The sequence below is a fragment of the Akebia trifoliata genome, chromosome 12, assembly GCF_017979445.1.
Source record: "Akebia trifoliata isolate Shusen 1 chromosome 12, ASM1797944v1, whole genome shotgun sequence".
Taxonomy (NCBI): domain Eukaryota; kingdom Viridiplantae; phylum Streptophyta; class Magnoliopsida; order Ranunculales; family Lardizabalaceae; genus Akebia; species Akebia trifoliata.
This window is the reverse complement of record NC_141386.1, coordinates 24,209,297-24,231,811: the sequence shown is the minus strand read 5'-3', so window position 1 is coordinate 24,231,811 and position 22,515 is coordinate 24,209,297. Positions and strand designations below refer to the sequence as shown.

Below are 22,515 nucleotides of genomic sequence, written 5' to 3'. Positions count from 1 at the left end.
TACTAAATATGTTAGTATGATTCTTTTATATGCTATATGTCCATCACCTAAGCCTTTGTTCTTTGATACTTCTGCATCCATGTTTATCTCGAGTTAATGTTAACATTACAGCTTCCTTTACTTGGTATGCGCAATAGCGTTTAGTCTAGGATTGCTATATTTTCTAAAATTGCACTTTCTCAGGCCTTGGATACACTGGGCAGAACCAAGTGGAGGGTGAATAAGAGATTGCTTGCTGTGGTAGAAACTCTCTGGGCCAGAGGTGGCAATGTTGCAGGACTGGTTGATCGTGAAGATGTGAGTTTTTCCACAACTAGTAACTTTCAAGGGAGGGACATGTTCCTTCTATGAACTTATTGATTTTCATCTTTATTACGAAGTCTATGTTACTCATTGGGTGGACCATAAGGTTAGACTTCAAATGACTTGGCAGTATGAGTCAATTTGCTGCGCTTCACCTATTTGATCTCCTAGGCAAAAAATTAACCTGATTTGGTGGTCCTCGCCATCGGCTCTATTGATTCCTTTTCTTCCGGACGTCACCACATTTTTTTGTCAGTCCAAAAAAGTGTGTAGCTCTTATGTTTAGGATCATCCAATTAGGTAGATTCTTTGCATGGGAGATCACTTACCTTGGTACAGCATCTTGCATATGCTCCACGCAAGCACTGTGAGGTCCATCAGTTTTTGTAAAATGTAGTGGACGGGTGCCTTCATTTAAGTCTTTTGGATTTGTTGCTCATAATTGTTCACCATGCACCAAAATTCCTTGGTATTGGTTTGTAGGTTCCCATACCCGAAAAACAACACTCGGAGGATCCAACAGAAATCCAGAACTGGAGGTGGAGCGTGGGGAAAGCAAAAAAGTGCAATCGTGAGAGACATGCACAGCGATGTGACATTGAACTTAAGCTTTCTGTAAGATTTGTGATTTACAAGATTTATGAGATCCATTTTTTTTTTTTTTGAAGCACTGGCTGGATAACTCATGAGGACTGGTTCGCCTCGACTGGACTGGACTGAGTGAAGCCAACTCTTGACTTAGTGGAGTCAATAGTTGGCTCAATGAGTTTTCCAACTAAGTTTTGAAGCTTTGTCATTGAACAGTATTCTTTGTGATTTTTATGTCGAGAAAATAAATTCTGAAACAGGTGGCCAGGAAAATGAAAAATGAGGAAGGATTTTATTATCCTCATAATCTGGATTTTCGTGGCCGTGCCTATCCCATGCATCCACACTTAAATCATTTAAGTTCTGATCTCTGCCGCGGAGTTCTGGAGTTTGCTGAAGGAAAACCATTAGGGAAAACTGGGTTACGCTGGCTGAAGATACACTTGGCAAACCTCTATGCAGGGGGAATTGAAAAGCTCTCTTATGATGGGCGTATAACATTTGTTGAGAATCATTTGTTTGATATATTAGATTCAGCAGAGAAACCAATTGAAGGGAAACGTTGGTGGTTAAATGCCGAAGATCCATTTCAGTGCTTAGCTGCATGTATTAATCTGTCTGAGGCTTTAAAAAGCACATCACCACATACTGTCACTTCCCACCTTCCTATTCATCAGGTGAGTGATTCATTAGAAGTCTTAAAAAACTTATCACCTCTTGCTTGAAAAATCTTAAGTCTTATATGAGGAATTTCATTTAAGCTTATTATTACATCTTCTCCAAGTGATTACAGTAGTGTTTGGAATGTGTTTTAGAGCCTTGTTCCGGTTCCTAGCACTCAAAAGTGCATTTGGTGAATGACATTTTCCAGTGTCCCACATACGTGAGTAGCCGAAAACGAGCAAAAGCGAGCGATTGAGACCCAGTTCAGGCTTCGCATGTTTGCAGGAAGCTATTTTTTCCATTGAACGTGCAGATTTATTCTCGTTTTGTCCCTCTCTCTATAACCCCAAAGTACCGCCATAAAATGCTTAGCCAATGAAAATATTACCCTTTTGTCCATATTTTTAATGTAAGTCCAGTAACTCTTACATCTCTCTCTCTCTCTCTCTCTCAGTTTTTATGTGTGCACGCATGTGTCTGACAGTAACCTTGTTTCTCCCTCGCTATTTATGTGACAGCTGCATCACCTCTCTCTCTCTCTCTCTTAGGGGTGTTATTGTCATTCATACGCAATCTAGTGTGCAAAATCTATTTTTTACCAAACAATCATTGCTGCTTCTAGACCAAAATGCAATTTCTGAGCATGGTTCCAAATGTCCAATTACCCATTCATGATTTTACAGGGAAGCACTGCTGGCCAAATGAGGTTCACATGAGATTAATGAGTATTGTCAGGTTAAATTGGTCAGGTTTTAAACCTACTGTTACATACACTTGGTGTCACTAGAGGCATTAGGAATTAGGTTTAGGACCCATCTTTCTATGTATACAAGCTAAATATCACAGGTCAAAATCTAACGTAATTGGATTATCTTAACCATCAAATCTTTCCCTCTTTATTTTGCCACTTCTTTGTGAATGTTGAAAAGGATGCACTTGGTGAGGAATCCTGAATCCTTCAATTTAGTTTTATATTTTGTCCTATAAGGTCTGGATAGGGACCAATTTGCTTCTATTGCCTTTTCTCTTCTTTGACCTTTTAGAGATTTTTAAATGCAATGTTTTCACATTATCTATGAATCATATTGAATGTGATATTAATGATGAGATTGCTCTTTCTTAGGATGGTTCGTGCAATGGTTTGCAGCACTATGCAGCCCTGGGAAGAAACAATGTATGTGTACATTTTCCCTCTTTTTATTTTGCTGTATGCTGTCATGTTCATCATCTTTTTGCACTGACTGCTTTGTTTATTGTTTATCCTACATCTTCTTTTGTTCTATACCTTACTTTTGGCAGCACTTTCTGTTGGTTTTCATGGTAGAATTTACTTTCAAATTTATTATCATTTCTTCAACACTTTTCAGTATCAGTGAGATATATTTTTAGAAATGGAAGCATTGCATGGTGTGGTACAGAGTTCCGCGGGACCTTATTTCTTCAGTCTCAATGCAATCTTTGTCTGTTTTGATGTAAATTGCCCCAAGGGGTTGCATATTTGGGTTACTGGTCTTGTTAAATCAGGGAATCAAATGCGATACCTGCTAGTTTTTAAAGATATCAACTTGCCAACGCAAAATTTGCATGTGTTGGTAGTTTTTGTACTACAACTTGGGTTCAAGATCTGTCTTCACAAGTTATTATGCTGCTTTTATCTATAGAAAAATTATTTAATAAATAGAATAAATAATAAATCTTTGCTTGAATCTTGATTACTATCCCAATGGCTTCATAATTCTGAGTCCCTATCTTTTTTCTGTCATGGCTGAATGCGTGTTTTCTCAGTTGGAGGCAGCTGCTGTGAACTTAGTTGCTGGAGAGAAACCTGCAGATGTTTATTCAGAAATAGCAGCCAGGTATGATGATGTTTACCATTCTGAGTCTTTTATGGAGATGCAAACTTTTCAATCCTATCTTTCTTCTAGGCATGCTTTTACTGGTTGGGAACTAAATAATTGACATTTGACATTCAAGGATATATGTGGGATCCAAAAGAAAAAACTAGTTTCTTGTATTTCTGTTAAGTGGTGTTCTTGGCCTCTCTGCCTTTTCTTTCAATAAATAATTTTTAGCTATTTAAAAAAAAAAGGCATAATTGGATGATCATATTAGCTTAATCTGTAAGTTTCTCAACCCTTTAAGCACCCAAGAAATACATTTTGTTAGATGGTGATCATCTGATGATCAGTTTGGTTTTACATTACCTTTTGAATTACATTTCCTGGCTCCTCTCTGTGTCTACTATATATACATCAGAGATGAGGTCTACAAATTCTCCCCACCCTCCTAATGATTCTTTATATTCTGAAATACCTCATACCTTCTCCCGCTCTCTCTTTTTTCCTTTATTTTTTTCTCCGAAGTATAAGATTTCATTGAAATGAAAATATACAAGTGATAGGAGGTGGTCAAGAAGACCATCCAAAATAAAAACACCAAAAAGAGCAAAAAATAACATGAAAGCACCAAGTGTTTCACCAACTACATCTCCATGCACAACATCCTATCAATAAGTAGTCCCCAAAATAGAGACCCCCAAAATTCCTTCCAAAATCTTTCATCAATAAATTGACAAACCAATAACACTTATGATGATGACCTCTCTCTGCATGTTCCGTTTCTTTGAACACCCTCATGTTCTTCTTTTGAATCACCCATAGATAGTGAACAAAATAAAACTCCATAGTCCTCTTATGTGATTTGGGGACAACCCACTCAATGCCTCCTATATAGAAGAAAATGGAGCAAGATATGATGATCTTGGTTTGAATCTTATCTACAGCCGTCGTCCACACCCAAATGAAGGAGCAAGAAAGGAGGACACATGCGAACTATACAAGGACTGATATAAAGATTTGATGGAAAAGACTCCATATGAAAATTGGTCTACACTTGAACATCCTCATTCAATTAAGAGATTGGGATGTCTGAAATAACTCTAATGAGACTTGCAACCGAGTCATTCATGTTACTCTTGAAGCCAAAGTTTCAAGAGGGCTCTGCTTTAGTCGACACCTCAAAATTCTGAATTGGTGAACGCTTTTAGTCAAAGAGTTCAAAAAACTCACCAAATTGGAGATAAGAAGGGCCACACCACACCAACAATTCTCCTGAAATCAAATGTTGTCTCATTTTCGGTTTTCCCACTTTGAACACCACCTTTTCTTGAATTTAGGCAAAACATTCTTAATACCCTTTCCGGCACTACACCCATAAGACATTAATTGGGTCACTATCCCACCTAATTCCCTTCCCTCTACAAACTATCTTGCTCAATGCCAAACTTTCATAGCCATTTCCTTGGGAGAGGGATGTTTATTTTCCTTCATTTCCTTTTAGGAGTTCAAATAGACTTCCAGTTGACTAGATGTATTTTATGCTCACTCTCCTTGTCATTCCGCTATAAATCACGAGATAGTTTTTCAAGATGCTTTTCCACGCTCCTAGGGATTGAGTAAAAGGACATGAAATACACCAAAATGCTTGATACGATACTCTTTATTGAATTTAACTCTACCCCTTTGACAAGTACCTTGTTTTTCATCCTTTAAATCTCAAATTCATCTTCTCAATAATTGAATACCGTATTGATTTTACCTTATAACTTGCCAGTATACCCAATTACGTAACTAGGAACATACCCATCTCAAATCCCAAGGCACTGGTCAGCTTAGAAATATTCCCAGTGATCCTTATCGTGATCAACTTGTTATTGAATAAATTAATTGATAAGCCTGAAACTTCCTCAAAGTTGAACAAAAGACCTCTAAGGAGTGCAGGTGCCTGCTGGTTTAGTTGGCAAAGTCTTTTGGTGATGATACCAGAGACCTGGGTTCAAATCCCGCCAGCATCAAGTTACTGAAGTCTGAACTCATTAAAAACAGGCTTACCAATGTAATTAAAAAAAAAAAAAAGACCTTTAAGGAGCCTAAGTTGGTTGGGAGAAGCATCCACAAAATCTAAAATGTTGTCTGCAATCTGCACATGTACACCATTGGACTTCCCCCCCCCCCCCCCCCCCCCCCCCCCCAGCCTTCATAGGGACTGGACCACATTATCAAATAGAAATGGGGATGGTACCTTGCCTCAAGCCTCGGAAACTCTTAAAAAAGTCCAATGTAGTTATGGGTGAAAGTTGCAAAGTCTTCTTGGCACCTAAGGCACACGCCTGAGAGAAGTAAGACGCAATAAAGTTATTAAATAATTATAGAATTAACAAAAAAAAAAAAATTAAACGGTGAAATATAGTTCTATATATTTTCAATTATGACATGTATAAATATGAGTTTTATAACTAATTTAAAGCATTCAATACTTCAATCTATATAATAGGCACCATACCACTTAGCCATGATAACCAATTGCACACAAGTACCAAACTAACAAGTAACAACGGGGGCTTGGTCCCATAGCTCAATTGGTTTGATACTTTGCAAAACAACTTTGAGGTTGTGGGTTCATGTCCAACTCAAAATAAAGATTTACCAATAAAATAAGAAGTAACAAACTACCAACGCCTTAGAGAAACTCGAAAAGTAGGCATGTCTCTGGACTCATAAGAATATAATATTTTAGTTATATCTAAATTAAAATATTTCTAGAAATAAAAGAAAGCATTCCTATATACAGAAAGTTATCCAGTAACTTAATATTGTTTGTAGGATTAATAAAGTGAAAACCATCAAACAAGTATAGTGGTGTTTATACAATAATGGACTGTATAAGTGTTATGTCATTATTACATATTTTCTTGTGGTTTAATGGATTGTTATACTTATACCTTTTTGGGGTTTGATACATATCTTAGAAGTTGTGTTTTGTATTAGATATATGCAGTTGGAAACACTCATAAAATCTATAGATGACATTATTAATAAAATTGATAACTTATTGTTTGTTATAATATACGACACATATGTTCTAGGAGTGAAACCTACCATTTAATGGTCTGATAGGAGTTCATTTAGTTTGGTAGAACACTGTAAAAGACGATGATGTTGACATAGTAGTTCCTCTAAACCAAAAATGTTGTACAATTCTGTAAACATTTCATCCCCATCATAAGAGTTAACCTGGTGCTGGTATTGTCAATTTTGGCATCAGCGATCTCTTTGATGGTCTTTGTCAAATGGTGGGTTTCTATAATTGCATGTACGCCATATATATGTCGATGCCTTTCATAGATTTTATATTTCCAATTCATTGACTGAGTGGCTCGACTGTCAATTCTCAAAGTTGGAACACTGGAACCTGTGTTTAGAATATATTGTCTTACCAAGTAAAAAAACATATATATATTAAAAGAAATCAAAGAAGGAATAGGGCTCCCCATGTTGACCTTGATTACCCAACTTAACAGAACACTTTCAATATGAAAATATAGTCCTACACATTCACATGGCTCCAATGCCCACATGTTGCTCTACTTGTCCAATAGATTACATATGATGAATCAACCTTCAACCTTCGTTATGCTTAGAATATTTTCTGTTATTATAAAACAACATATCCATAGCATTTTATATCTTCATCTTGTATAACCCATTGTATAAGGAGGCCCTGAACATACTGTTCCATGCAATTTGAAGGGTTCTTAACATTATCAAAAGGGACTGTGAAAAAGACCCCGCAACTTATCCAGCTGCTTTACTAGCCAGGATTTTAATTGATCAGGTCTGTTTTCTTGTCCAAATCTTCAATCACTAGGTTTCAACTTCAGAAATGCAAATTTAAATAAGAACAATAAACTAATGTTTTGAATTTTCACTGATGGTCTTGATCTCGTGGTAGCTTTCAGGTGGATCGAAAATTGGTGAAACAGACTGTGATGACTTCAGTATATGGTGTCACTTATGTTGGGGCACGTGAACAGATTAAAAGGAGATTGGAGGAGAAGGGCCGGATAACTGATGATAGATTGCTGTTCAGTGCATCTTGTTATGCAGCTAAAGTAAATACTCTGCACATAAAGCAAGGACTAGAATATTGGTATTGATGAACATATTGGCCATGCTGAAATGTGTTAGATTTCGATTGATTTGGGAGAGCCAATATTTCTTGTGTAGATAGGAAAAACATGATAAAACTCAGAATAAAAAGAAGGATTTAAAGAAGAGAAATTCATTGCAAGTACTTTGTAACATAAAGATGAGAGTACTTTTTTAAAAATGTGAGTTGTATTGGTGGTATATTGTTCTGTGATATATCCAACCAGAAATCCTAATGTGCCGGCAAGTATAGCCATCCTATATGTAGAAGTCTGCGATAGTACAATGAATTGGGTTGTAGGTGACATACTCAGCCTCCAAATCCCAGGGCTATACGACTTTACAACTTGGCTGTAATGTTACTGTTTTACTTTTTTCCACACAAGATAAACCTTTCAAAACTATTTTCATAGTTTTCGTATGAATATTCAGGTATAAGTGAGTCATATTCCACATGGATCCTATACTCATAGCCACGTCTAGTCTTGTTGACATATTTATTTCTTTATTTTTAACTTTTTTTTTATGGGTAAGCGGGACTTAAACCCACGACCCAAAGTTGCTTTGCAATGTGTCAAACCGACTAATCTATGGGTCTAAGCCCTTGTCATGTTGACATATACCCCAATGAAAGTTGAAAGATCTAGGTAACAAAGGTGAATTTTGCTTTGATGGCTTTTAATCATAATTTCATTATCTTATTTTGGCATAGGTGACAATGACTGCACTTGGAGAGATGTTTCAAGATGCACGCAGTATTATGGGATGGCTTGGTGATTGTGCCAAGGTTTATTTTCTCAATGTTCTGTTGGCTATATTGAATGACGTTGATAAAACTTCAAGGTTCAGTGAAGTTTGTGGTAAAACTTTCTGAATCATTAGATTGTGGAACTTCTTACAGGTTATTGCATCAGAAAATCAACCTGTGAAGTGGACGACTCCTCTAGGACTCCCAGTTGTGCAACCTTACCGCAAAAGTGAAAGACATCTTGTGAGTTTCTGAGTCTAAGAACAGATGAATTTCTCCTCCCTAAATAATCTGTAAGACATGGCTGTAGCCTTCATCAGATCATGTTTGTTCTAAGAGGTCTCCCAACTGAGATTCATTCAATAGGTGGTCTAAATCCCTGAGTTTGTTCCCAGCATCCTAATATTCATATTAAAAATAGGGATTCATGGTTCCCCCCCTCTCCCCCCCCCCCCCCCCCCCCCCCCCCTTGTTTTACTATTAACAAATATCCTAATATTCATATTAAAGATAAATTATTCATGTTTGTTCCTTTTTAATGTACGGCCCTTCTTGGCTAAGTTATTTACTGTAATTAATGTGACAACTAGTTTAATGGAAAGAAGAAATGGGAAAAATCTTTTGAGCACTCATTCAGGGAACATATTAGTCTACCTACTGATACTAAGCAAATAATTTACGTATTGCAGATAAGAACTTCCCTTCAGGTTTTGGCTTTGCAACGGGAGGGTGACTTCGTAAGTTTCCCTCTCTTTCTCTCTCAACATATATATGTGGGTAAATTACCAAAAGAGGGTTACATAATGTAATATTTACCAAAAACTATCTATTTTTTAAAAATTACCAAAAAAGAATTAAGTTGCTGGACAGTTCAGCATTTTAGTAACTCACTGGATGGTCCAGCGTTTTAAATGGAGGCTAAATTTCTAAAGCAAGTTATTAAAACGCTGGACAGTCCAGCGTTTTAATCATTCGGAGGGTATTTCTGATAAATCGGTATATTTTAACACGTTAAAACGCTGGACAGTCCAACGAGTTACTAAAATGCTGGACTGTTCAGCAACTTAATTTGTTTTTGGTAATTTTTGAAAAAATAAATTCTTTTTTGTAAATATTAAAATATTTAATGGTAATTTTCCCTAAATATATTCACTTTATGATCTCCCAAAATTTCACCATTGTTCCAACTCTAGGTTGATGTCAAAAGACAAAGGACTGCGTTTCCACCAAATTTTGTACATTCTCTTGATGGTTCGCACATGATGATGACTGCTGTTGCCTGCAGGGATTCTGGTTTACATTTTGCAGGTTTGTCTCGACCATTTTATTAGTATTAGCAAACAGTTAAAATGAGATCTAAATAAAGTAATTTTCATAAACCTTTGCATGTCATTTCAAATTAATGTTACTAATTGAGTTGTTTATAGACTTCTTTGTAACGTTCATACTGGCCCCTGTAGACCTAATATGCCCACATGTATGTTTTTCTCATCCGATAGAACTACTTTATTTAAATAAACTGATATAGAGTTAAATCATAAATATGGTATACAAATAGTTGCTAAGAATTTTTTTGAATGCTTTAATGCTTTATTAATTAAGATTTGCTGCCATGTGTCTAACATACAAGTGCAGTCCTCTGTTTGACATATAGCGAATTCTTAAGAAAATGGAGGTTCTGACATAGTTAGTTCTAATATTTAGATTAAAAAATAGTATTGCGTATCATCTATATAACAAAGTTGCGTATCATCTATATAACAAAGATAGGGACACGTGTTAATATATACATGTTTACAAAGTTTCAAACACACTAAACTCTACAAACCTGTTATGCTGAAATGTTTTACAATGTATTACACATGTTAGTGTGACATTTTTTGAAATTCCTTAGTTCATGTTAGGTATACAGTATACAAAAAAATTATTTAGATTAGCTGATAAATTCTTTTTCTATCTGTTACTCCCCATACTCTTGTTTTCCCACTCCCCATTTTAAATTGTTTATATACTCCCCTATCTCATCCTGGAAAGCTTTTATGTTTGGTTGCCTACTGTAAATCCCAATTCCCTCAGCTTTTGTCTATCTAGACCTTTTTTTTTTCTTTTTTGATAAGAGAAAATTCTATTAAGTAGAGGACAAGGTGTTCACAAAAGTACAACATAGACACAACTAGATTCTCTCTCTACAAACTAGATCCCACCTAAACATAAAATCCTCTAAGAAGAACCCTCTAAACTCTTTTAACTGTACACTTCAAAAATACCAGCCCTAGAATGCTAGTAACTACATCCTTAGGTGAAGCTCCTTTCCTTCAAAGGTCCACCCGTTCCTTTTCTTCCATAAGTCCCAACAAATAGCAAAAGGAATAAGATTCCAAAGAATCCTCTCCTTTCCCAGAAAGGAAGTGGACTTCCAACAGCTCAAAAGGGGGAGGACCGAGCGAGGATGACACTAGGCAAGGTTGAACAAAGAGAAAAAAATGCAACCAGGGTCCACAAGCGAAATCAAAATGAAGGAGAAGCTGAACAAAGGATTCCCCGCTAACCTTACACATGCAACAAAAATCAACAATGATCATAGCCGCGCCTTAAGGTGATCGATGGTAAGGAGTTTATTCAAAGCTACAACCCACATAAAGAAAGAAACTCTTAAGGGACTGTAGGGGACCAAATCACCGAGGCTGGAAAGGAAGTCTTTGAACTAGCATCAGGACGATAATAAACGGATCTTATAGAGAAAATACCATCCTGGTTTACCATTCCAAATCCTTCGATCTTCCATATGAGTAGAGGAATTATTGGAGGACACCAGATTAATGAGTGAGGCCACCTCAAGGATCCTTCAATCCTTAAGTCTTCTTTTGAATCCAAGATCCTAGGATACTTCTCCACCATAAGGAATCAAGAAGGAAGAGAAAGGCATCCATTTTCTTGAGGATATCGAGAAAAGCCTTGGATATATGTTTTGAAGAGGAGAGTAACCACACCAACGATCCTCCCAAAAACGAATACAACTTCGTCTCTCCACCTTAAACCAAATGTGCTACCAAAATCAAATGCAACTTTGCAAATACACACTACACCCAAAGAACAATCTGTTTTGGCAACTCTCTCAACCCATCGACTACTCCCCATATATATATTTTTTTGATAAGAAAAGATTCATTGATATAAAAAGCAAGATTGGCCGAGATGACCAACCAAGTGGAGACCAATACAAGGGAAGACTACTTGATAGCAATACAACACACCCTATCCCAATAACCTATAAAATTCTCAAAGAACACCCCCCTCCCTAATTTCCTTGAAGACCTTAGATCAAAAAAATACAAAACCCAAGATAACCAAAATTGTTTCCTTACACTTTTTACTTTTACCATTGAAAGTACAACTATTTCTCTCTTTCCAAACCCCCTAACAAATAGCAAAAGGGGTGATGCTCCACAATAACCTCTTTGCACCAACGAAAGAAAATCCGATAGAAGCCCCAAGACGCGAAGAGATCCTTCACTGTTCTAGGCACGCGAGTCAACACTCCAAAAAAACTAAAAAAGTGAGCCCAAATCTCAGACGTGAACCTACAATGAAGAAGAAGATGATCCGAAGATTCACCATCTTTCACCCACACATGCCTCTTCTCATTAACAAGTCTACAGTCTGAATTCTTCCTAGCGTTGCGGTTCAAATAAAGAATGCGACTTTCCGTGGCAATTTCGGTCCCCAAATAGCAACATTGGGAAAAGATGATCCTTGACCTCTACACAATGAATTATGGAAAGACTATCGAAAATCTCCTTTCTTGGTTCACCATCCACACTCTTTCATCCTCTCTCTCCACAATAGAAACAATGGAGGAAGTGCTAACAATTAACCTACCAACTTCCTCCATTTCCAAATCGTTGAACGCCCTTCGAAAGCCAAAATCTCAAGCATATTCTCCCTCAACAACCCTTCTAAAACTTGAAACTGGTAACCCCTTCTTAGTAGAGATGGAGTATAAAGATAGAAAGTCCTCCCTAAGGGGGCGAGTACCACACCAAACATCTTCCAGAATCTCACCTTGTTACCTTTACCAACCTTGAAGCGAGTTCTTACCTTGAAAATTGGAAGGATCTTCATGATATCATTTCACAAACCACACCTGTGTGAAGTCTTGACCACCCCCCTCTCCCACCCAAACGCCTCACACTCAAACTTTGGCGCTATAACTTGTCTCCAAAGACTGTCACCTTCCACACCGAATCTCCAAAGCAACTTTCCCATAAGAGCTGAATTCACCTCGCCTAATCTGCTTACACCCAATCCGCTACTCTTCTTATCATAACAAACTTGCTTTCAACTCACTAGATTATGCTTCCACCTTCCTTCTCTATCATACCACAGAAAGTTACGAAACAACTTGTCTAACTTCAATTCCATACTTCTGGGCAACGAGAATAGAGATGAGAAATAAATTGGAATGCTCGAAAGCACGCTCTTAATCATTGTCACCTTGCCCCCCCTTAAATAAGTAGTTCGCCTGCCACGCTGCTAACTTCCTCTCTACCCTTTCAATCACGGGATCCCAAATTGCCAACCTCCTAAATGAAGTTCCCAAGGGAAGCCCCAAATAAGTAGTAGGGAGGCTACCTCCTGCCACCCCAAAAAAGCCGCTAGTAAGGACACAAATGGAACACTTCCAACCGTTAAAACCTCACTCTTTCTCATGTTCACCGGTATTCGAGAAACTGCTTCGAAACAACATAGAAGGCCACCTAATCACCTAGTTTGATCCAGCGAAGCGTCAAGGAAGACTAAGGTGTCATTCACAAATTGTAGATGCGACACCGTAGGACCCATGACACTAACTAAAAACCCAAAAATATCTCCAAGCGCCACTCCTTTATCCAACATCCTCCCTAAAGCTTCCGCTATGATAATAAACAAGAAAGGGGATAGAGGATCTCCCTATCTCAGATTTCTGGAGCTCTTGAAAAAACCTTGCAGCATCCCATTAACCATCACCGAGAAGGAAGAGGAGGAAATGCAAGTCATAATCCAAGAGATCCACCTCCTACCGAATTCCATCTGTCCAAGCATGTACACCAAAAAGTTCCAACTTACATGATCATGCGCCTTCTATAGATCCACTTTGCACACCACTGCTGCTTTCCCAGACTTCAGTCTAAAGTCAATACACTCGTTTGCTATTAAGACCCCATCTAGAATCTTCCACCCTTCAATAAAAACACCTTGATTTCTGCCGATCAATCCCTAAATTGCGCCTTTGAGCCTATTAGCTAGTAAACCTATGATGATCTTATAAGTAGTGTTAACCAAACTGATGGGCCTCAAATCCTTGAGATCTTCTATTCCTAATAACTTTGGATCAAGGCAATGAAAGAGCAATTAGAACCAAGGTCCAGAAAAGACTCCTTGTGAAACTCTCCCACAACCAACATGAAATCATTGTTAATTATCTCCCAACAAACTTTAAAGAACTCAATTGGAAAACAACCGGGCTCGGGGGCTTTGTCATTACTCAAGCTTGCAATAACACTCTAGACCTCCTCAAAAGATCTTTCCAACCTTACACTTTGAGAGTCACTCACCTTGTTAAACTGCAAGAGCTCTAGTGTAGGTCTGTAACTATGCTGCTCAGAGTACAAGTTCGAGTAGAAGTCTACAATCCCTTTGGCCACGTCAACTTCCCCTTCTAACCAAACCCTATTCACTCCAATCCTCGAAATGTGATCATTCCTACTGTGAGCATTGGCCATACAATGGAAGTATTTAGTATTACTGTCTCCTTCTTTGAGTCACCTTACCCTTGATTTCTGCTTCCAACTTATCTCCTCCAACGATGCCAATCTCTGATAACTCTCTCTTAAGTTAACTCTCAAAATCCTGTCGTCTGCCGAAAGAGAATGTAACTCTTCTAAACGATCTAGTTCCTCAATTCTTGACAAAGCTTCCTTCTTTTGCAAGTCAACTCTCCCAAAATACTCCTTATTCCACTTTATTAACACCTCTTTCAATGCCTTCAACTTCTTCTGTAACACTGGCCCCACATTTTCTTCAAAAGAGAAACTTCCCCACCATCGTGTCACTAATTCTTTAAAGTTTTGATGCTTAAACCACATAACCTCAAATCTAAACGGAATGGGACCCCTCACGAATGACCCTGCTTTTAAAAGAATCAGGCAATGGTCAGACACCAGATTTGGTATTGCCACCTGCGAGAACTACCTACCTAAACAAGTTAGCCTAATTTACCGAGACTAGAAATCTATCCAATCTATTGAGCATTGGCACTTCCTAGTGATTCGTCCAAGTAAAGCTTCTACTTTGTAAAGGAATATCTACAAGATTATTCCTACTTACTAAGTCTCCAAATCTTCTCCTCTTATTCGTGATCGTAAAACCCTTTTGTTTCTCACAAGTGAATCTAATGGTGTTAAAGTCCCCTCCTAAACACCATGGCTGGTTCCAATAACATCTCACATCATCAAGCTCCTCCCAAAACTGCTTGTTTTCCCATTCTTTTGTTGGACAATGAATGCCAAAGAACACCCATTTAGACTCAGCCTCCACACATTTGCACAGAATGTTGATTGAGAATGCCCCTATCAATGAATCTTCCACCTCGATCAACTTCTTATCCCACAACAACCATATGCCCCCCGCTGTCTCATTGGCCGCCAAATACATCCATCCCTTATTTCTGCCACCTCAGATTTCTCTTAGAAGAAGATATTCACCTGGTGTAACTTTGATTCTTGTAAGGTTACAATTTGAGGCTTGAGGGACTGAATTACTGACTTCACCGAAGCCCTTTTGGTTCTATCGTTTAATCCATGAACATTCCAGGATAATATTTTAATCGGCATCAGAACCATTAATTTTTCTCCCACTCTCAGAACTAATGAAGAACTCAACTGAATCTTGCCTCCCGACTTATGTAGATCTTGTACTTCTTTAGCTAACTTAACTCTTAGCTTCTTTACCCTATTCTCATCCCCACTTCTAGGGACGTCACCAAGTCGGTCATGTTCTGTTGTTCAACCTTGTCCTGCACTACTTCTACCAACAAGAAACTTTCCACTTCTTTTTTGATACTAACTTGTTCCTCGTTGATTGGTTTTCCCTCCGTAATGACCTTACCATAGCATGACCTGATTGGTTAGTTTAAATCTAGTAATGCCCAGACCCCTGTTCTTTTTTTGGGGACACTAATTTCCAATTCACCAGATGGAATTTTTGATTGCCTCCTTTATCGTTCCAAAGCTTCGCCAAAGTCTTCAACCTTTCTCGTGATCGAGAACATATACAAAAAATGAATTGGTTAATCAATGTCAATTTCCCTCGAGATATTTTGCTTTCCAAGCACCTAACCTTTTCCGAACCCACTCAATTATTAGATCCCTAATACTGGACGACCTATAAGCATCTCCAAGAGGAAGGCCCAAGTAAGAGGAAAAGAAAGTGCCAACTTGACAGCCCATAAACTTTATTCACATGTGAATGCCAGGGATGTGTTTTAATCCAAAGATCTTTCTCTTCCTAAGATTGATAGGGAAACTAGACACAACTTCAAAGTAACACAAGAGACTAAGGAAATAGACCTGGTCTGGGGCTGCATCAAGAAATAACAAGGTGTCATCTACAAATTGAAGATGGGAGATTTTTGACCCCAAATCTCCTACCCTGAGCCTGTCAATGCCCAACACTTGTTGCTCTTGAGGTCATCTTTAACCATTTCTTTGGTAATAATTCTCAATTCTGGGATTCTAGAAGCTTGATATCTGATTATTTCATTTTCTGCATACCTTAACCTTTCCAGAATTCTTACAGAATATATCATCAAGGATCAGCTCTTAAGCAACGTGGCAAGAGAAAATGATATGGAATACAGAATATATCATCAGTGGATCAAGATTAATATTATTATGACTTTTATGATTGATTAACTGTAATGAATTTCAGGGGATGTTTCGGAACCCTTGATGACCTTAGCTTCAATAAGCCAGAAATGCTATGCATATTAGGTGAGGGGTCGAAGTGCCAACTTAGCTAAGTGGTAAGATGTGTGGAGTGTTGTTCCCACGTCTTAGGTTCAAACCCCCTTGAACCCAACTTCATTTGCTAACCACTAACCTTATACCTATCAAAAAAATAAGTAGGCAAGGGGTTGAAAATCTTCATCTGGCCACAAATAATTTGTCTCCGAAAAGAACCTTTGAATTTGAGCTAGAACCTATATTCAATCTTCTTTAGCTTAATAACACATTCAAATGGGATAAGCCAATTTCTTTGTTGCCACAATCTTTGTTTTAGTATTATATGGAGATTGAGAGCATCTCTTCTACTCTGGATCTCAAGAGATTGCCCTTCCTGCTAACATCGCCTGTGCTCTTCCCGTCCGTAATTCGATGATCTGCCCATTATGTATCAAAATTTTCAACACTGGAAAATTATAGTTGCCCAGATACACACACCCATGATTCTTTTATATGCCACATCCTTGCGATATATCCGGGCTGATTTTACGAACTTGAGGATCGATTCTTAGGGTTCAAGAAGGGTTTTAATTGGGGTTTTCTGAAATGAAAATAAGGGACTGAGATTAAAAAAAAGTTCTAAGCAGAGTGAAGGGAGGAATGAGGTAAACTTCTCACATGATCACATCTATGGAGGATGAAGGATGGGAATATGCATCCTTGGTTGGATAGAGTCAGCACCACCCAGTGGTAGAATCAACATTACCTAAACAATTTATCGCTCATCGCATGGAAGTTTTCAAAGAAACCAACATAACTTCAAAACATATCAGTCAACATGGGTATTTATATTTTATACAAGGCTGAACATGGTCTTCAGGGCTCTCAATTCTAATATAATTCAATTGGAACACAATAATAGAATGCTTGATTCTCAAGAATTTTCATGTTCTTGTTTCAAATGTTCTTTAAAAATTAGATCTACTATAATCAATCAATCAAGAATTTGAAAATTTCCAAAAACTATAAGTCTTGAAAATTTCCTAAAATTTGATCCCAGCTATATGGTATTCCCACATAGACTATACCACCTTGCCAATGGCACCTTCCATCTTTTGAACCCTCTTTAAGTGCTAAATATAGGAAAGCATGATTAAATGTAAATTTAAAACTCGGATTTTTCTGAAAATAGTGAATGCATGATTTTTCTAAATAGTAGAAAATGTAAATTACCAAAAAGGGTAAATATCTTATGCCATTCATAATAGTGCACGTGATCTGGTTCTCCTTGAATGTGCTGTAATATTATGATCTACTTTGTGTTCTAAAGGCTGCGTCAAAAAGGATTTTGGACCGACCTCATTTAAATGTGCATCTATTTAGCAATGTCTATGTCATGCCTTATGTGGTTCATACAATGTTTTAGAGGTCGAAGTGTGGGGTGAGGTGTTTCAACAGCCTAAAGTGCGAGCAAGCCTAAATGTGGGGCATAAGCCTTGTGAACACCTTTCATAATGAACAAAAAAAAAAGTATAAATATAAATAATTATTAAAACGAGAATTTAGGAAACTTAATAGGAAAATTTTGAATTTTCCAATATGCCTAAATTTTTTGTATTTGTTTCATGGAAAAGATGTTTGACTTGAAAAAATTGAATGGCAAATCCCCTAGAATACGGGAATAAAAATTACCATGTTGTACACATTATGCTATTTTCCACAAAACAAACATATTGATCCTCCCAATAATCAACAATTGCAAACTCCATTTACCTTCATAAGTTTCTTCCTAAGAAGTCCTGGTACCTCTCTCTCTCTCATGAAGTCGATTTTGATGGATTGGTTATGTACAAAGAAGATCAATGACCTCACCAATAATGACTACTTTGGTGCAAGTTGAAAGTAATAATGACATGAATGGAAGTAGTAAAATAATACAAAAATAAACATAGCTTGACTAAAGTTATTGTTCTAGATAAGTGTTGAATGGAAAAATAAGGCCCCAGTATTTGGGGTAAGACATGGATGGTGGTGGTTAATAATATCTCAGTTTATTGGATTCATAATCAAACTAAAACTGGAATTTTGTTCATAGCATACAGACACACACACATACTATTCTGCAATGTTGCCTATTTATCATTGGAAAAAACCCCCCCCCCCCCCATACTGACATTCTTATAATACATTTGCAGGGGTACATGATTCCTTCTGGACACATGCAGGTGATGTTGACAAGATGAACCAAATTCTTAGAGAAAAATTTATAGAGCTCTATAACATGCCAATACTTGAAAATGTAAGCACATTCCAACCTAGCTTTTTTTTCTCCCTATATTAATTTCCACGGTACCTACAATGTTTTTTTTTTTTTTTTTTTCACAAAATATTATTTTTAAGTGTACTAATTATGGTTCTGCTTTTATATCTGTTTAGTTGCTGGAGAGCTTTCAGACATCCTTCCCAACATTGAGATTTCCTCCCCTCCCAGATAGGGGTGATTTCGACTTAAAAAATGTCACCGAGTCTCCATATTTTTTTAACTGATCCTCAACTACTGAGCAGAGTTCATTGTCCCACCAACCGCTAGCTCCCATCTACCAGATAAAGTTGATTCAGTTCCAAGCATTCAGTATGGGATGATCTATATATTATATTTATCCTGTAGGGAAAGAACACACCATGAATCATGAAGAAGCAGATGGTATATGGTTGGTGGCATAAGCCAGAAGGACTTGAAATGTTCCTATCTGCGCTTTGGCTCTATAAGCATCGAGTTGAATAAGAACGTTGAGGAAAATTAGACACTAACTCAACTCCAAATCGGAGAGCCAGGGCATGCATGGTTGGAGAAGGTGGTGATGTTATCCACATGGCTAAATTCTGAAATGGATTATTTAAATCCTTTACTTCATTTGCAGAAAGATTGATGCAGAAGTAGATGGTCCTGCCATTGTTTATGGAATAAGGATTGAGAATCTGAGGGATTATCTAAGTTTTTGGAGTCTCTTGGAGCTGGAGTGACATTGGCATATTTACTGTTCAGCTAAATATTGGATGAAAATTCCTGGTTTTGTCCCGGCGGATCTGATCCTCTTTGAGATTCTATTCTTATTTTTCTTCAATGATTGGTAGCAGTTCTGGTTCGCCGATTTGTTCCTCTGTATTTTACAAGTCCATTCTTTGTTGTCTCTAGAAAATTGTATTTTACGGAATTTTGGTGGGGGTGGGGGTGTGGAGATGAGGTAGTTGTACAACTAATTGTTGCAATTTATCAAATATATTGAGAAATATAGAGAAAAAAATTGCTGTCCCATGAAATTCTGATATTAACATTTGATCCTTATTATCGATCTTTGTAGATTATGCCAAATTTGCACTTGCTATGCTTTGGGTATGTATGATTGCTAGAGAAATTATTGTTTTTTTGAAAATAAATTTGCTTAGATTAAAGGACCTAAGAAATTGATTTTCTAAGCAATTTGTTGTTGGTGTTTGTTGCACTAGGAAAAGGACTAAGAGAGTTGGTTTTTAGTTTTGGTGTTGGTGGTGGTTGTGAGAAAAAAAAAGAGTAGGATTTTAACAAGAAAATCATTTTCATGTGGTTTGGGTAAGAAATTGTATACTGCCAGGATGGGAAAGTTTTATTTTTATTTTTTAGGGGAACATGTTTACAACTATTGAGGGAAAATATTTTCTCATGTAAATATAGGCCTAGCTATTTTAGAAGCTTTAGGTTGGATATGGGGCCATTGACAGTGATGAATCTAGGGCGTGTCGACCAGACCCATGTTTTGTTTTAGGCAGAGTTTGGTCTGAGAAACGTATATTATGAAAATAATATTGTAATTTCCTTTAGGTAAATAATGCATGTCTCTAAACATGTCAAATCCATATTGGAGTGAATCCATGTATCCTCGATTCGTTACCTACCACGATAGAACAGTATGTATTTTTGCGTCTAATCGAATACCTAATCCAAAGGTATAGGCTATTTGTGCCCATCAAATACACTCACCAGGCCCACTTACTCAATTCGCCAACCTACGTGCCCTCCATGCCCACACTACTTTCCATTAATACCCTCATCGAATTACTTTCCACACCCATCATCTTCCTCACAGCTCATCGAACAAAAATCCATTTCTTCTCCTCATCCTTGTTCTTGTTCTCCTCCCTCTCTCTCTCCTCTTCTCTTTCTCTCTCTCTCTCTCTCTCTCCCCCCCCCCCCCCCCCTCTCTATTTATCTCCAGTTTGTGAGAGGTTGAATCAATGGATATTTAAGTTTTAAGTTTTTTTTTTTCTTTCAAAATCTTCTTTTTGTTATTTTTATTTTACTTCAATCATAAAAAAATGATGGAAAAATCATCAATAAAATCTTCAAAAATGACAATTTCGAATTGAAGAGCACAAAGTTTTTATTTTTATTTTTGTTGGGAAAAATATAGGGAGCGTACCTTCTTGTTCGCAGCGGAGATCCAAATCTTATTCTGCGTCACGTTGAGTCGATCGCCGGAGATTGAAAGTCCAAAATACCGTTACGTTAACGCTATTAGAGCTGTCGATGTTTCCACGCCTTAAATCTTAGGGTCCTCTTAATAGAAACCTAGAAACCTGCAACTTAGAGAGAAGTTTCTGTTTTTGGGAGAATATTGTATTTCGTTTTCTCTTGTTACCTTATTCACGTCCCACATCTATCTATTTATAGATAACAATAACAAGTCAACCCTATTAGGACTTTGACTCCAAAAAGGAGTCCTAATACGTGAATAATAATTGTTTGGGTCCACATGGACGCCCCAAAAAATAACTAACATCTCCCACTCGTCCATGGTATGACTCAACAATCATCTCCTCATCTCAAGTGCAAGTATTTTCTTCATACAAGGGAATAAAGTGTGCGACCAACGGGAGTTTAACTTCCGGAGAGAGCATTATGCCAAGTTTCTATCTAATTGACAAAACACATCTCATCTCCTATAACTCACATATGCCCCAGACTTATTTGGCTACATCGGATTGAACATTTTCCAAACCCTTATGAGCCTAAGCTCAGATCAATGATCAACCTTGTACACAACGCATGAGCTTCCTTTCAAAAAATAAAATAATTTATAAAATTATATATTTTGTTGAATATACAATAGTATACTTTTAAAAATTTGAAAGTTAAAATATCAGTGCCGGCACAAGCTCCAGTCATTGTGTACAATCTATCATTAGAATGTGATGCAAAATAATCTTCCTCAAGCCCTCATGTTGCTTAGTTTTGGTTAAATTACTTTTCCAGTCATGTTCCATTAGACCTTATCAATCCTAGTCATAGGTAACATGCTAAAGTCAGTAAACATTAACCTCTACTTTACATCATAGTCATAAGTCACTAAGGGCACTATAATTACCTATGTGGACACGGGATTTCGAATGTTTTTCAAACATCCCTCCACTTTGGGGTGTTTTGGAGTCGCCACCATTCATTTTTGGAAAGGGGTGTGAATGGTCACCCGAAATTATTTTTCTTTGAAAAACATGGCATTTTGATATGTTGATGACTCTCGTATGGATATGGTACATATTTGGTCCAACCTTGATTCAAAGGTAAGGGGGTCCATTTATGGAGTAGGGAAGGTGTTAGGCACCCTACTCCACCCACCATAGGTGGTAACCTCGGATTCGATCATTTTGACTTAAAAGAAAAAGAAAATGAAATTACAAAAAATCCTTTGATGTGTGCCCTCAAGTATGAGGGACATTCAATGTTGGCTTCAATCATTAAGGGCACCCTTATGTAGAAGGGGCCCTTTGGTGATTTAACCCATGGTGGTGTGTGCAAATGTGTGGGAAAGGGGAGAGTAGAAAAGGGAAGTTGGGGGGGGTGTCCTTTTGTCAAACCCACCTTGTCCCAATCTTGATCTTCAAGTATGTCTTCCCTTGAGTTGACTTGGACTTGCTTGAGGTTGTAGAAGATTGAGTTGAGTTGAGAGTGAGGTGTTGAGAGTAGAATGGAGTAGAGAGATGTTTTTTTTTTAGAGGATTTTTTGTCAAATTTTCATTAGGTGGTGTATGGGGAGAATGGTGGGGTTTTTATAGAGGTTGAGAGGTTTTTTTAAGGGTATAATGGGGTGAAGGATGAGAGTAGTGGTTAATGGCATGGGTTTGATAGGAAAAGGGTATGAAATTTGAGATGAAAATGAGGGTATCTTTGTAATGATGGAAATGAGTTGTGTTTTAACCCAAATGGTTT

The 22,515-nt window shown here is 37.4% G+C and overlaps 1 protein-coding gene across 1 annotated transcript in view; it reads left to right on the top strand.

Annotated features, from left to right (window-relative positions):
• Positions 1-19,617, top strand: part of LOC147389115 (DNA-directed RNA polymerase 3, chloroplastic-like) — a gene marked incomplete at its 5' end in the record, with an annotated part of 31,179 nt that extends 11,562 nt beyond the window's left edge. Inside the window, 13 exons of the mRNA XM_086419735.1 lie at positions 184-297; positions 787-918; positions 1,152-1,568; positions 2,678-2,728; positions 3,340-3,410; positions 7,143-7,227; positions 7,352-7,504; positions 8,254-8,328; positions 8,443-8,532; positions 8,979-9,026; positions 9,483-9,597; positions 18,467-18,570; positions 18,708-19,617. Coding sequence (XP_086275861.1) covers positions 184-297; positions 787-918; positions 1,152-1,568; positions 2,678-2,728; positions 3,340-3,410; positions 7,143-7,227; positions 7,352-7,504; positions 8,254-8,328; positions 8,443-8,532; positions 8,979-9,026; positions 9,483-9,597; positions 18,467-18,570; positions 18,708-18,818 — 1,566 coding nt within the window. The remainder of the gene's footprint in view (positions 1-183; positions 298-786; positions 919-1,151; positions 1,569-2,677; positions 2,729-3,339; positions 3,411-7,142; positions 7,228-7,351; positions 7,505-8,253; positions 8,329-8,442; positions 8,533-8,978; positions 9,027-9,482; positions 9,598-18,466; positions 18,571-18,707) is intronic.
• Positions 19,618-22,515: the final 2,898 nt, after the last annotated feature.